Raw genomic sequence first — 14,452 nt, 5'->3', positions numbered from 1 at the left:
TGCCTTGGTCATGGTGTCTCTTCACAGCATTGGAAACCCTAACTAAGACACATGGGTAATCTTAGAGTTTGTGTCTTCATTCTTCTCTACTTCCGTTTCCTCTATCTGAAAGTAAATATAAAAGATACTGTGCATGGCCATGTAAGGACTTGTATGGTCACGATTCCAAGAGAAGAACTGAATAAGTGAGTGGTTTGGATACCACCTGTTGAGGGATGAATTGTGTCCCACACCAAATATACATGAAGTCCTGACTCCTCTGTACCTGAGTATGAACTGATATAGAAATAGGATCTGTGCAAAAAAGATAAGCAATATAGGCTCCAAATCTAATGAGTTGCATCTGTATAAAGGAGAAAGATACAGCAAAAAGAAAAACAGGAGGATGGAGGTTAAAGGACCACAGAAACACAGAGTAGAGTGGCATAGGGCAGGGTATGGCAGGGATTATGAAAGGCAGTACGACCCAAGCCCAGACTTTCCCTAGGACTCTATTAGGAAACAAGGCTTTGTTTCCTTATATGCACCTTTATTTAAGCCTTCAGGACTTTAGAAATGTGAGATAATAAACCTCTAAATCACCGAATAGATGGCAACTTTTTATAGCAGCCTCAGTAAACCAGTGCAATAGTTTATGTAACCATGTATCCTGCACGAGTTGCATGGACTTGTTTCTTGCTGCACAGTGTGCACCCTCAAGAGGAAATAAAAGTAGGATATAGGAATACGACCCTGGGTAATGCTGGCTAGCCCTGGGACACAGATTTATTCAGCAAGTAGTCTCCTACCTGCATCATCCTTAAATCAAAACCTCTAAATCCATTCCTAGACCAGCATCAGTGAGGGGAGGCCAACCTCTGCTGAGCAGGGCATCTGGGAGTCACTCAGCATCCTTTTTCCTGGGAGGAAGTTACTTTGCCCATAGCTAAGCATATCAGTGCTAACTTTCTTTTTACTTTGTCTTTTAACTAATGTAGATGGCACTGCAGTCTGTCCTTTGTGTGACTCACTCGTTCCAAAGCACAGTGTACCAAAGTAGAGGCTAATGTGCACTCAGTCAATTGTTTCTTGAAATATTCCATTGTATTGTTAAATTTCTATGAGTCTCTGCCATTTCACTCTGAGCTGTTCCCATCTCTCTCCACTTTTCCCTAATTATTTTGAATAGGCACTTTACCTAACTATGTTAGTTACTTTCCTCACTGCAATGACAAAAGTACCTGACAAAAGCAACTTAAGGAAGGAAGGGTTGACTTTGGCTCATGGTGTGAACTCGTGGTCCATCACATGGGAAGGCACCGTGGGAGGTGGTGCAGCAGCTAGTCACATAGAACCCATAATTAGGAAGTAGAGAGAGATGACAGCTCTCTCCTTTTTATTCAGTCTGCAATCCCAGTCCATGGAATAGCATTGCCCACATTCAGGGTAGGGCTTCCCTCTTTGGCTATGGCTAATTCCTTCTGGAAACACTTTCACAAGCATATCCAGAGGTGTTTCCCCACAGCGAACCTAAATCCAATCAAATTGACAAGATGAAGCATCACACTATCCCTTTTAGTTTGGGTTTCTTTACTTCTGTGAAGAGACATCATGACGATGGCAACTCTTATAAAGGACAACACTTTACTGGGGCTGGCTTACAGTTTCAGAGGTGCAGTCTATTATCATCATGGCAGAAATCACTGGCAGAAGGGCACTGCCCTCCACAGTAAGTCAGAGAGGAAGCTCTCATTACTTATTTGGCAGAGCCTGAGCATAGGAACCTCAAAGCCCACCCGCATAGTGACACACTTCCTCCAACAACACCACACCTATTCCAATAAGACCATGGGCCAAGCATAGTCAGCCACCACACTATTCAATCCTCAGTTTTACTGCACAGAAATGGTCTTTTCACTGAAGGATCTCTATTGTTCCTCTAGCTCTGAAAGCATACAGATCTGCGTTCTGTTGCTCAGTCGAATAAGTCAAAAGTATCCTTTAATCACTGATAAGTTTTAAGACACTTGAGATACCAGCATCATCCTCTGCCTAAAATTGTATTGTAGGCAATAATTATGGCTGTGTCCAAATGTATCTCTGTTTAGCGACTGAAAGAAGGTTAAGAAACACCTCAATCCAGTTAACTTGATATATTACCAAGAGGAGTACCCTTGACTTCTGTAGTGTTTTATCTTACAGGTTATAAACATGCAAAGGAATAAACTGTCTAGTGCTCAATGATACAGTGGCCAGGAAGAATATTTGAAATTCTGAGGGACACTTGTGTGTTGGGCAGGATCCAAGTTCTAGTCCCTGCCCACATTGATTCTTGTTTGTTTGTTTGTTTGTTTCTTTCTTTCTTTCTTTTTCTTTTCTTTTCGTTTTTCTTTCTTTCTTTTCTTTTTTTTCAAGACAGGGTTTCTCTGGGTAGTCCTGGCTGTCCTGGAACTCACTTTGTAGACCAGGCTGGCCTTGAACTCAGAAATCCGCCTGCCTCAGCCTCCCAAGTTCTGGGATTAAAGGGTGTGCCATCACGGCCCTGCGATTCTTGCCAATAAGAGTCTGGAAACTCCAGGCTACAGACATCTTAGTCTTTTATGGCCATGGCAAGCCAGGCCAAGAAGTGTTAGTCAAATATTATCTAGGCTAAGGCAGAACACAGGAACAATCAAGGCCAAAAATGACCAAGAGACAGAGCATGAGCAGCCCGTCCCACACACACACTTAAGGGTGCCTATAATCAGACTTTCCTAGGTCAGCTACGGCCTTTTGTCCATTAGTCATTATTCTTGTCTGCTTTCTATTGGTGCGGTAACACTAAGACCAAAAGCAACTTGGGGGAGAAAAAGATTTACTTTGTTTACACATCCAAATAATAATCAATTGCTGAAAGAAGTCAAGGCAGGAACTGAAGCAGAGGACAGTAAGTAATGTTTGGTGGCCTAAATGATTGCAGAGTCTTATTTCTATATTTGCCTTTCAGTGCACTAGAATCTGGGCATATCTGTGGCCCTCTCACATATGTAGTCTGTGGCTTTCACTATTTTGAGTTTAGGATACACAGTAGATATTTATAGAATAGCATGTATATATCCTTGAAGCTTCCTTGCTTCAGGTTTTGTGGAGAACAAAGTAAATGATTGTATTCTGAATGCATTATGTGTGCATGTCTTAGAGTTCAGCTTTCCCCTTTTGAATTGGAGCTTTTCCCTAACTACATCTTTAATATTTTTGTTTAGATTGTTCATTCCTGTTCTTGAGGAATATCTATAAGCCATGCTCTGTTTTTTCTTCCTTATCTATTTTCACAGTCTTCTCATTCCTTCCATCCCTTCTTTTTGCTGTGTCTTAGGAGAGAGCTGCTCATCTCTCACTGTGTGGATGGGGAGACTGGATTTCCTGCCATGTTAGTTTTATGTTCTACTGTGACACTCTACAGTCACACTTGAAGTTAGTGTGCAGGATGGTGAATAATTTGCCTCTCTGTGCAGAGGCTTACCTCTTTTGCTCAAGATTAAAAACTATCAAGGGCCTTACAGGATGAATTTTTCCCTTAACATATGATAAAAATGTATTGTTGGACAGTGAAGTAGCTTGACATAACAGAAGGAAAGCCCAGCAGGCTTGGGGTTACGTCTTGACTCTATCATCAATTAGCCATGTGTAATCATAGAAACAAGCATTTTGCTAAACCTGAATGAACTCTTACTTCTAAAATGATTAACTGAAGTCACTTGGGCTCCAAAGATTAGAAAAGAGTTAAGTTCCCAACACAGCAAAGCTCTCATAAGTGTGCCCACTCCTTGTGAGGGTTTCTTTATTAACTCAGCTTATGTAACCAATGGGCCGTACATCATAATGGCCACTTTCCTGGAGTTTGAGGAACTATTTTAGGGGACAAGGGAAAGTGCTGCGGATATAATTAATAATGATCTATACAGAATACCAGCTACTTGACGTAAGGAGAAGTGGATCAGTTAGCATGAGTTTGAAATGGCATAGAAAGGGAGGGATATTTTCCTAGTTATTTTAACCCCAAGGTAGCCATCTTTTTTTAAAAATATTTTTATTAGGTATTTTCCTCATTTACATTTTCAATGCTATCCCAAAAGTCCCCCATACCCTCCCCCCCTCCCCTACCCACCTACTCCCACTTTTTGGCCCTGGCGTTCCCCTGTTCTGAGGCATATAAAGTTTCCATGACCAATGGGCCTCTCTTTCCACTGATGGCCGACTAGGCCATCTTTTGATACATATGCAGTTAGAGACAAGAGCTCTGGGGTACTGGTTAGTTCATAATGTTGTTCCACCTATAGGGTTGCAGATCCCTTTAGCTCCTTGGGTACTTTCTCTAGCTCCTCCATTGGGGGGCCCTGTGATCCATCCAATAGCTGACTGTGAGCATCCACTGGTAGCCATCATTTATCTCCAAATTGGTAGTTGTCAATTGACCAAGTGGTATAGAAATACCTAACCAACCCCCTACCTTAACATCTCCTTTTTGAGTAGGGAGGGAACTTATGAATTTGGAATATGCTCACCTGTCTCCCTGTTAGGTCAGGTGATGTCAGGAATCACCTATGCTAATGGGGCAGATTTAGGCCATTGCACAAATTCATCTACATCAGCTGTGTATATTCCTCCACTGAAAAATTGCTCCACTTCAAAATCTTCCCACCAAGTCAAAATCCTAGTGACATCCCCACCCTAGCACTGTACCACAACAGCCAAACAGCTGTACCACAACAACCTTCTCCTTGGAGGTCTTTCTCAAATGGTGTGACAGAGATCTGCACAAGCCTCTTACCCATATTACTCTGGCTGTTCCTGGTCCCCTCCCCCATGCACACACAGTGAGCGTCATCTGGTACATGGCTCTGCTTGAGATCAGTTGCAGGGGTCTATATAAAAAATAAATAAACAAAAAAACCTCCTTCAGCTATGGTTTAAATTTAATTTGGGTGATATTCTATGTTTTGTTTTGTCTTGTTTCAAAAATTTAAATGCATTTCAAATGGCCTTTGAGGCCCCAGTGGACAATGTAGCCACCTGCAGCTACACGAACCAGGTTCCTGAAAGGGAGGCTGGGGCGAGAGAAATAACGAGACCAAGACAAAGATACTGATCAAGGCCCAAAGTTTATTTAAGAGTCTGAGCTTATAAATGGGGGGATCCCATCCCCCACCACGCCAGGATCTCGTTTTGTCAGGATAGTGTCAGGAGAACAGGTTCAGCCTCTCAGCAGTTAGAGGGAGTCTTGGAGGAAATGGCACAGGTGGCAGAACCATACACCTATCAAGGTGGGAAGACTCCACCCTAGGTGGTCTCTTTCACAGGGGCAGAACAGGTCGGAGACAGCCTGCTCAAGGCTGGGGGAGGCTCCAGGACAGGTGCTTGTGGTAGGTTTTAGATTGGAGGCTGAGATTGGTGGTAGACCTGGAAGGTGCACGAACTGAGGTAGAGGGAGCTACCAGCAGCACTGTACTTACCTTAATCTCAAGTATGGCTGAAGAATAAGGAATAAATGTAGTACTCCTAACCACCTGTACCAGATTCATAGAACGTCTGTTAGTTCTAGCAGAGTGCCTCCCCAGTTCTGGCCCCTGATCAATGTTGGGGGACAGTGGAGGCAGGAGTATGGCCCAGCTTCTCTCCTCAATGGTGTCCTGCCCTTCCATGCTGTGACATTCACCATAGACTCCCTTCCTTTTCTCTCCTCTGTGGTCTCTGTCCTCTTTCTTACTAGAATTCCCAGCTGATAAGACCCAAGGGATGCTGAATTGACTTCTGCAGAGGGCACCTTCAAAGACTGAGTAAAACACTGTAGCCATTTTAAAAGGTATCTCTGTGAACAGAAAATAACTTATTCTCTGTGTTGGGAAAAACCTAAATCCCCCCAATCAACTGGCACAGAACTCATAACTTTTGGCAGCAACCACACATCCTGAGTCTTGCCAGGAAAAACAGCTTTGAATGATAATACCTAGCTAGCCAGAACATAATCATGGCGAGCTCAGGCATCAATATGCACAGGAGCAAAACACACCTGCCCTCCTAAGAAACTGCCCAAGATCATTATCTCATCAGCCAACTCTCAGGAACACCCTCCCTTCAAGCGCGAGGCTCCCCTCCGCTGACCTATCTGAAACAGTCTTTAAATCTCGCCTCTTGAGACCCTGATTAAAAGCCTGATCCTGAGGCTTCCGTCTCAAACACAGCTCCAGCCCAGCTCGTAATTACACTGCAGCTGTGGAGATGCAGGTGGCTGCGATGGGCAGCTCTTCCTAGCTTGCTGTGTCAGTGAGTTTCACTCCTCTGTGTGTCTTATGTGAGGCTAGAAAAAAGAAACTGAGAGAACAAAAGAGCTCTGCGGTCTGGATAAAAAAAAAATCCTTTCTTTGGGACGACAGCATCTGGAGGTTGGCCCAGGATGAATGATGACGTGAAGACCTGGAGTCAGTTTCTGGGCCAATCCCTGAACAGTTCTTGGCCTCAATTGGCAGCACCTGGAAAAGGGAAGCCATGTTCTTTCTCACCTTGGAAACTATTCTGAATGTAAGAGCATATTGCCCAGCTGCCTGTCAGCCCTAGATTACAGAAATTGAAGTTGGTAGCTATGTATTATATGTTACACTACTATTACTACATGCTTTCTCTTACAAGCTTCTCAGAACAATAAAACAAAGGACAAAAGTCCATGGTGGTTTCCTAATCACAAATCGATGGCCCACACTGGGCCCCTGATTGTGCTAGAGATATTTAGGGTAAACTGAGAAGCCCAACACTGCCCAGAGGCAGTGTGTAAACATATCCCAAGTGCTGGTCGGGCCCTAAATACTGTGTCTACATTGACTCATCTAACTCTGAAACACTTGTAGCCTATAGACAGGATTGTGCACGTCACCCTAAAGGAAGAAACTGAGATACACAGAGACATGGAGTAATGCATTTCAAACCATGCAAGCTGCAAGCGGTGGTCTCAATGCAGAGGCCAGAACAGTTACCACATGGGCCAAGCCCTGGTGTGATTAGATTAAAATAATAGAGTTTTTTTTTTCTGAAATGAAGATTTAATATTCTGGGAGCCATTTACCTAGGCTGGACAAAGGTAAGGTGTCCACACTTATGGATCCAGCAGCTAGCTCTGTATGAGCTGGAAAGTAGAAGACTGGAGAATTCTAGCACAAGAGTGTGAAGTATATTGCTTGGAATTAATATTGATTGCCAAATGTTTAACAAAAGGCTAGACTGAGGTGGTGGCTCAAAGTTGAGAGGTCTGCTCTGTCACATTAACTGCCAGTGACTGTAGTGCAAACACTCTGATTTTGAAGATTCTCTGTCATCAATGGAAGAGAGGGAAAGAGCTGCTAACAACTCTCACACAACAGAATCAATAGTAGTACCCGATTGGGGCCTCAAGTATATTAGATCACTGCCTTGTTTTCTAGGTGTACTCATACGCAACTGAAACCCAGTTGCTTGAGACTCTGAGCCAGAAGGAACACTGAGTTTCAGTTCATCTTGGGCTACAAAATGAGAGACCCCATTGTCTCAAGAAACAAACAAAAATCTTACTCAGGCAACACATGGGGACAAGGAATCGAGTAAGTAGTCCTGAACCTAGAAGGGGCCTTGGATAAGCTGGGCACATGTCAAGTGTCCTTTCTTTGCAGGAGGTAATTCATATACCTGAGTTCTTCAGTGAAGTTTCATTTCTGCTTTCCTCTGATGTCTACATTTAAATTTCAGCCCTTTGTTGAGGTGAAGTGAGGCCTCTCAGACCTTCATTTACATAAGGTTGGGATTAGATTTCTCTCTAAGTGGACCTGAAGTGAAGAGAGCTACAGAGTCCAGAGGACCAGGGCTAGATCTTCTTCCTCCAAAGTCCTGACCTCCCAGCTTTCTACTACCATCAAGTTAAAAGTGCCATAAAAGTATGAATGCATGAAGTATTGATTCACAAAGTATGAATATATTAATGGAGTTGGAGACTCCTTAGGGAACAGGATCATTCAAGATGCCATTCCCTGACATCCACGCTTTCACTAGATGAACCTTTGGGGACATTTCAAACTGGAACTGCAACTGCATCTAAGCTAAGCTTTAAACCAGGGCAGGGGGGATGTGTACCACCTTCTTTAGTTATTGTCTTAGGGTTTTATCGCTGGGAAGAGACACCATGACCAAGGCAAGTCTTGTAAGTACAACATTTCATTGGGGCTGGCTTACAGTTTCAGAGCTCCAGAGCTCCCTCAGTCACTTTAAATTAGATGTCTTTTCAAATCATCATAGGACACAATGTGCTTCCTTATGGGTCCCCACCATGTGTGCACACATTGGGTGTCTTGCTCCACTGCTCTCCACTCTATTTTTGAGACAAAGGTCTTTCCCCTTTCATGCTGTTTCAGCCAGAGTAGCTTTACTCCAGTCTTTTCTTTCCATAGTCTCAGTTTGGGAGCTAGAGGAGATTTGCGCTCACTTTACCCACCAAGCATTCTTCCTAGTTCCCTGAGCAACTGTTAAAATCAATTCATGGCCAGCTGTGCTTGTATACAACCATAACCAAGGCACTTGAGAGTCCGAGGCAGAAGGAGCACTGTGCGTTTCAGCCCATTCTGGGCTACCAAGTGAGACCTGGTCTCAAGAAACGAACAAAAACTGTATTCAGTGTCCTGGGCATCTGTAACATAGTGGGAATGCATCAAATGCTGGTTACCCTAGAGTCATCCAGGGCTTGCAACACCCAGAGCCATCTGGACCTGCTTGATTCGTTTGATGCCTCGCTTCTTGTGAGACAGCAGCAATCCCCCTGACTCCGTGACAAGATCAGCACGATTCAGTCACAAGTCCATCAGGACCACTGTTGGGAAACAACAGCCACAGATCCTGAAGTCTCTAAAATCACCAGAGTATGTGATTGCCAAGGCATCCTGTAAAGGGGTTTCGAAAATCTTTTTTCTTTTCAATGTCATCTAAGTAAAATTAGCATAAGTGAAATGCCAAATTTTTCATTCTGTCCTAGAGGTTCTCAGGCAGGGGTCATGCTCCTGTTCCTGTACTAAAGTATTTGACAATGACTGGAGACATTCTGGTTGTCCAAAGCCGAGTGGGAGATGCCCCTGACAGTCGGCTTGTAGAGGAACGGTAGGAATTTTGCATGGTACATTCCCTTCCCCCCACTAAGTGATCAAGCTCCAAATGTCAACAGTGCCAGTACTGGAAAGCCCTGATCTATGCATCTATGCACAAAATAATTTCCCCAAACTCAAGACACACAATCCTATTACGGAAAGAAATCAAATTCACAGATTTTATTAGCTGTGCAATGCCACCTTCCATTCATGTCTTGTGTTTTAATTAAATTTTATAAACTACCAGTACAAATCAATACAATGCTCTTTTTTTTTTTTTTTTTTTTTTTTTTATAACACACAGCGTGAGTGTTCTTGAAGCATTTCAACAATGAGTTCACTGTGGGCAAACAGAAGGCACAGAGACAGGAGAGGTGATCAGCTCATGCAGCCGGTGCTGGCTAAGAAATAAATAATTTGCATATGGATGTAGAAACCACTCAATGTTAATCAGATTTATTTATTTTTTTAAAAAAGAATTTGGAGTTGTAAGAAAATGCTTCAGAGACATACCAGCAATCAGTAACATTGCTTATTTTAAAAATAAGTTGCTTCCACATAGCCAGGAGTGAATGGAAATGTGCAAAATCTTCTGTCTCGCTGGAGTAATGGATTGGTCTTTCAAAATATATATTTAGATCTATATTTCCTGCATTTTCTTCTTATGCAAACCAGAGACCAAGAAGAGCACCCTGTTTTGAAAAGTGATTGTTTGGTTCATAACTTTGGTTTATTCAAACAGGTAAGAAAGTGGTCCCCACTTCTCCAGAGGAGAAATTATGTTCTCTAGTAAATACACCAAGGGCTTCTTAGTGTCCTTTTAGTGAAGAGGAAAGTGTCTTGTTCTTTCTCCAGTGTTTGATTGTTCCTCTTTGGACAGTCTTAGATAGTTTCTTAATACCGTTCTCTCCCCAGCCCCACACATAGCCTTAGCGTGGTCTGAGATTGGCCAGTCCTTAGATCAGAGCTCCACGTGCTTGCAACTGGAGGTTTTCCTCCCACACCTCTGCATGTATCTTCTTGTCAGCTGTGGTGGTACCCACCTGTAATCTCAGCACTCAGGCTTCAGAGGCAGGAGGATCATAATTTCAAGTTTATCTCGGGCTCTGTGTCAAGACTGTCTCAAGTAAACAAATCAACAAAACCAACAAAAACTAAAATAAAATCTTTTTAAAAAAAAACCAATAGAAGTGTATATACTACAACATGCTCCTACTAAGGCTTGCAAATGGGTAACTAAATAAGCATAACACTCAGAAGCAAAAACAAAAGTGCATTTTTAGAATAAAGATGACTAAACAATAATGGGAAAGAGAGGGGCTTTGTTGTTGTTGTTGGTTTTGTTTTATGTTTTTTGGTTAATACTGGGGAAATTACAGTTTACATAGTGTGTTTCCAGGGCCCTTTGATTTTGCTCACTGTCTCCTGGAGGACGCTAATGTCAGAGATCTCCATTTCTCACATAGATCCTCTGCTTGGTCTGAGACTTTGATAGTCCTGGTAGTACCAAAGCCCTCTGATGTAACCAATTCAGTGTGTTTGCATCTCATTCTAGTAAACGTTCTACAAAACTGGTCTGAGGTTGTGAATATTTCAGTGAGCAGGAACCAGAGAGATCATTTGCTGTAAACACAGCCAGCGTCACCATACACGGAGCCAACAGAATCCTGGGATGAGACTCTTTTTTCATCTCTCGCTCACCAGTTAGATACTTTGTTGCTCTTTGTCGCATCTACTTCTTCAGCAACTGCCAAAGGCAAAAAATTTAAATGTCTCTGCTAATCTGTGCCTAGGGGATCATGTCTTTTTACTGCTGGCTTTCTGCTTCTGTTTGCGAAGGTGAGCCTCTATTTCATGCCGGAAGACAAGCATCCCCAGCTGCCCATGGGATGCTTCATTCATAGCCTTTGATTGCATGCACATCTTGTACTGCTCAGGGGTCAGTTCATCCATACAGTGCTTTTCATGCCACAGGTGGAAAAGTCCCCGTACAGGTGTGCGGACCACTATGAGGTTGCTATGGAGATATTTCCGGTACAGGTGCACATCTTCACCGCCCCAGCCTTTGATGTCCAGGTCAAATCCACCTGTGGGGACAGAACATGCTATTGAATTGTGTGGCGTGCACTCGACTGCTAGGAACTTTTCATCAAGAGACATTGTGGGAGTGGCTGGGAAGATAGTTCAATTGGTGAAATGTTTTGTGGTGTAAGCGTGAGAAACTGAGTTCTGACACACATTAAATTTTCTTTTTAAAGTCAAGAGTGGATCACTGAAAGGCTAGCATGTACTTTGAATTCCAGCACCAGGAAGGTAAGGATACGTAGATGACCAGGGCTTGCTGGCCACCCATCCTAACCTGCTTGACAAGTTCCAGACCATTGGGAGACTCTGTCCTAAAATTAAAATGTGGATGGGTGGGTGGGCAAACACCCTCATAGAAGCAGGGGAGAGAGGCGAGGGGAGAGGGTTTTTTTTTGGGGGGGGGCAGGGAAAGGGGATAACATTTGAAATGTAAATACAGAAAATATCCAATCAAAGAAATGTGGATGACACCTGAGGAATATTTGATTTTGCCTCCTGGCTTCCTCCTGATCCCCATATACACAATAAAGAGGTATTTATTCGAGGTGCTATTTGAAGCTCCAGCCATCCAAATTACCCATGCCCATCTGGGCTAGAGAATTTGGATGGATGTGGCCAATAGGAATGATCTTCGTGGCAGATCATGCAAACTTCTTCATGTAACAAAACATTGGGCAGGATTCTAAGAACTGGACTGCTTGCAAAAGCCATCAGTAGTACTAATGAATAGCCCTGGCCCAGGATTAAGAACTTCAAGGCACCCTTCTTTTTGAACACGACACCTTGCAATTTAAATCCTGTATTTCTCTCTGGGTATGGCTTCCTTCTGCCACTGCAAGCAGAATAAACCTTAGGGCTTGTGGGGTAAATGAGTTAAAATGGGGGTTTGCAATAGGAAAAAAAAAACACTCGCATAAAAGAACTCTCCCTTTCCTAGGTTACAACAGTCCCGAACATTCATGTGTACCCCTCCCATAGGCTGCTGGCTCATTTTAAATGGGTGTGCTTCACTATCAGTTCTGGGGCTTTCTTCCGAGAAAACTCTTATCTCATTGGACATTGGCCTCCTTCCCCTGTTGCGGGTGGTGTCTCACTGTGGGGAAGGAACATGCCCTTCGATTTGCTTTCCTTTCTGCTTAGCCAGGGTCTCATGTGGCTTAGACTGGCTACAAATTCACTGTGTAGCCAAGGCTGCCTTCATCTCCCAAGTGCTTGGATTGCAGGTGTTTGTCCCCATGCCAGAAGCTGTTTTTTTCCCTTAACAGAAAGCCTATCAGGCCCCAGGTAGAGCCAAAGAAGAGCCAGCCCTTCCCTCATTTGTTCTGCATTTACCTGCGTGTTTTACCCAGTCAGCTCTTATGAGAAATAGCCATGCCAAGACCATACCCAGCACCCTGTCCCAGACATTTTATGTAGCCGCTTTATCCCTGCCTGCATACCCCAGCTACAGTGCTCTGATCAGGGCCAACTCAAACCAGAAAAATTCAGAACCAGAAATCCCGACCAAGCCACCCCAAGCTGTGTCTCTGAGTGACTGCGGCAGGCACACGCGGGAGAGATCCCATGTCTGGCACCTGCATTTGGATGACATTTCCTAGAATGGTTGCTGGTTAAGTTGTCAAGTTTTAGGATGTTGTTTTGTTTTTTTTTTTTCAGAGTCAAGGTCTTGAGTAGAGCCCAGGCTGGCCTTGAATTTGCATTTCTATGGCCTCTGCAGGGATTAGAAGATTGAGTTTACAGTGAGAATGCCTGACTGAACTTTGGGGTATTTAAAACCTTAAATGAAGTAGAGTCATAACAAAACAAGCTAGAATCTAGTTAGGGTTTGCCTTGCTGACCTAAATTTATTATTGTCTTCAGCTTCTCGCATTAAATCCGGGGTCATAAGGAAGACACATGCGAATAAGGACATGATTGCAAAGAATAGGGGACTCTGAAGCTCTGAGGTCATGGCAGCAGCCCCCGGAGGCCTCCCCAGGTCACTGTGATCCTCTCCTTGCAGGTATAGTGACATCTATCTTCATAGAACCCAATGTAATACTAATCCAAATTTAATAAACATAGGCATCATCACCCCATTAAACCATCTTCCTCTGTACAGGGCAAGGGAACAATAGCTTTTTGAAATAGAAATTATTATTTTTTTAAATGAGTATTATTTCAGGGAATCTGACATGCATATTTCCACTTAGGACTAGTTCCCAGAGGGATGTTAAAGGACACCTGCTGTCTCTACCAGGCAGCTGCCTCGCTAGACTGGCACCATGCTGTTCTGCTGCCTCCTAGGGGATAAGTTGTTTCATATTTATTTTCATCTTAATATGGTTATTTCTATGGAGTCCCAAGGTCTCTGTACTCCACAGAACAAAACAAACCCAGGCCTGACTCCTGCTGCTTGACTGCCAGAGGGGAAGCTTCAGAGCAGGCTTGGGGGAGGCATACTGGAGAGAGAAGGATGCGGTACCCGAGAGGCCTGCAGAGGAGTGTCCCATTACTTCCCATACACAAGTGCTTCCCTGGACCCTCAGAGCCCAAGTCAAGGTTTTGGACTTATTCCTTCTTGCTCTAGCCATGTGTAATCCAGCCCACTCTCCCCTTCCATTTGCTGTGAAGTCCCAGGAGTCCCCTTTTCCTCTAAGCACTTTGGTCTGTTCTGCTGAAACCCATGGGCCTTTCCTTTCTGAGGTTTGGATTCCTGTAGGCAGGCTCATATGTATTTGAAAATGGGTTCTTGTAAGCTTCTATGTGTGTGCCTGTGTACATTTTTATGTGTATGTGTTTATACATGTATATGATATGTGTATATACATGTATATGTTTATATGCATGCGTGTCTGCATATATAAGTGTGTGCATGTATCTATGTGAATAAGTGTGTTTATATGTTTCTCTCTGTGTCTGTGTATGTGTGTCATTGAGAACATTTGTATACACACATCTACATCTCTGTATTTATGAATATCTGTGTGTCTGTATGTGTGGACATGTTCTCACATGGGTGTTCATGTTGACAGCCATTGTATACTCAGAGCTTAAAGTGGCAAATGGGACTTTAAATAAGGATCATCAGAGTAAAAAACACTGATCCTCTTTGTATGTGTTTTCTCTAATTGCCTTCCTTTTCCTCATCACTTTGCTGGGGGCTCACAATGTCCATTGTAGTGGGTTCCACAGCAAGAACCCACAGAGGAAGAGGCACCACACCGAACTTGCTTGAATGTTGTCATTGTAAAACCTTGCGTGGTACTGGGTAC

General features: G+C 43.4%; 1 protein-coding gene across 6 annotated transcripts in view; it reads right to left on the bottom strand.

The window, feature by feature from the left end:
- Positions 1-9,270: 9,270 nt before the first annotated feature.
- Csgalnact1 (chondroitin sulfate N-acetylgalactosaminyltransferase 1) overlaps positions 9,271-14,452 on the bottom strand; it is a 359,628-nt gene continuing 354,446 nt past the window's right edge. For all 6 annotated transcript variants that reach the window (XM_085843930.1, XM_085843931.1, XM_085843932.1 and 3 more), the window contains one exon: positions 9,271-11,200. In XM_085843930.1, the coding sequence (XP_085700056.1) occupies positions 10,911-11,200 (290 nt within the window). In that variant the 3' untranslated portion in view covers positions 9,271-10,910. The remainder of the gene's footprint in view (positions 11,201-14,452) is intronic.

The sequence above is a fragment of the Mus caroli genome, unplaced genomic scaffold (genome assembly GCF_978045245.1).
Source record: "Mus caroli unplaced genomic scaffold, Mus_caroli_1 scaffold_10, whole genome shotgun sequence".
Classification (NCBI taxonomy): Eukaryota; Metazoa; Chordata; class Mammalia; order Rodentia; family Muridae; genus Mus; species Mus caroli.
The sequence above is the reverse complement of the archived record's forward strand: the minus strand, read 5'-3'. Positions and strand labels throughout refer to the sequence as shown.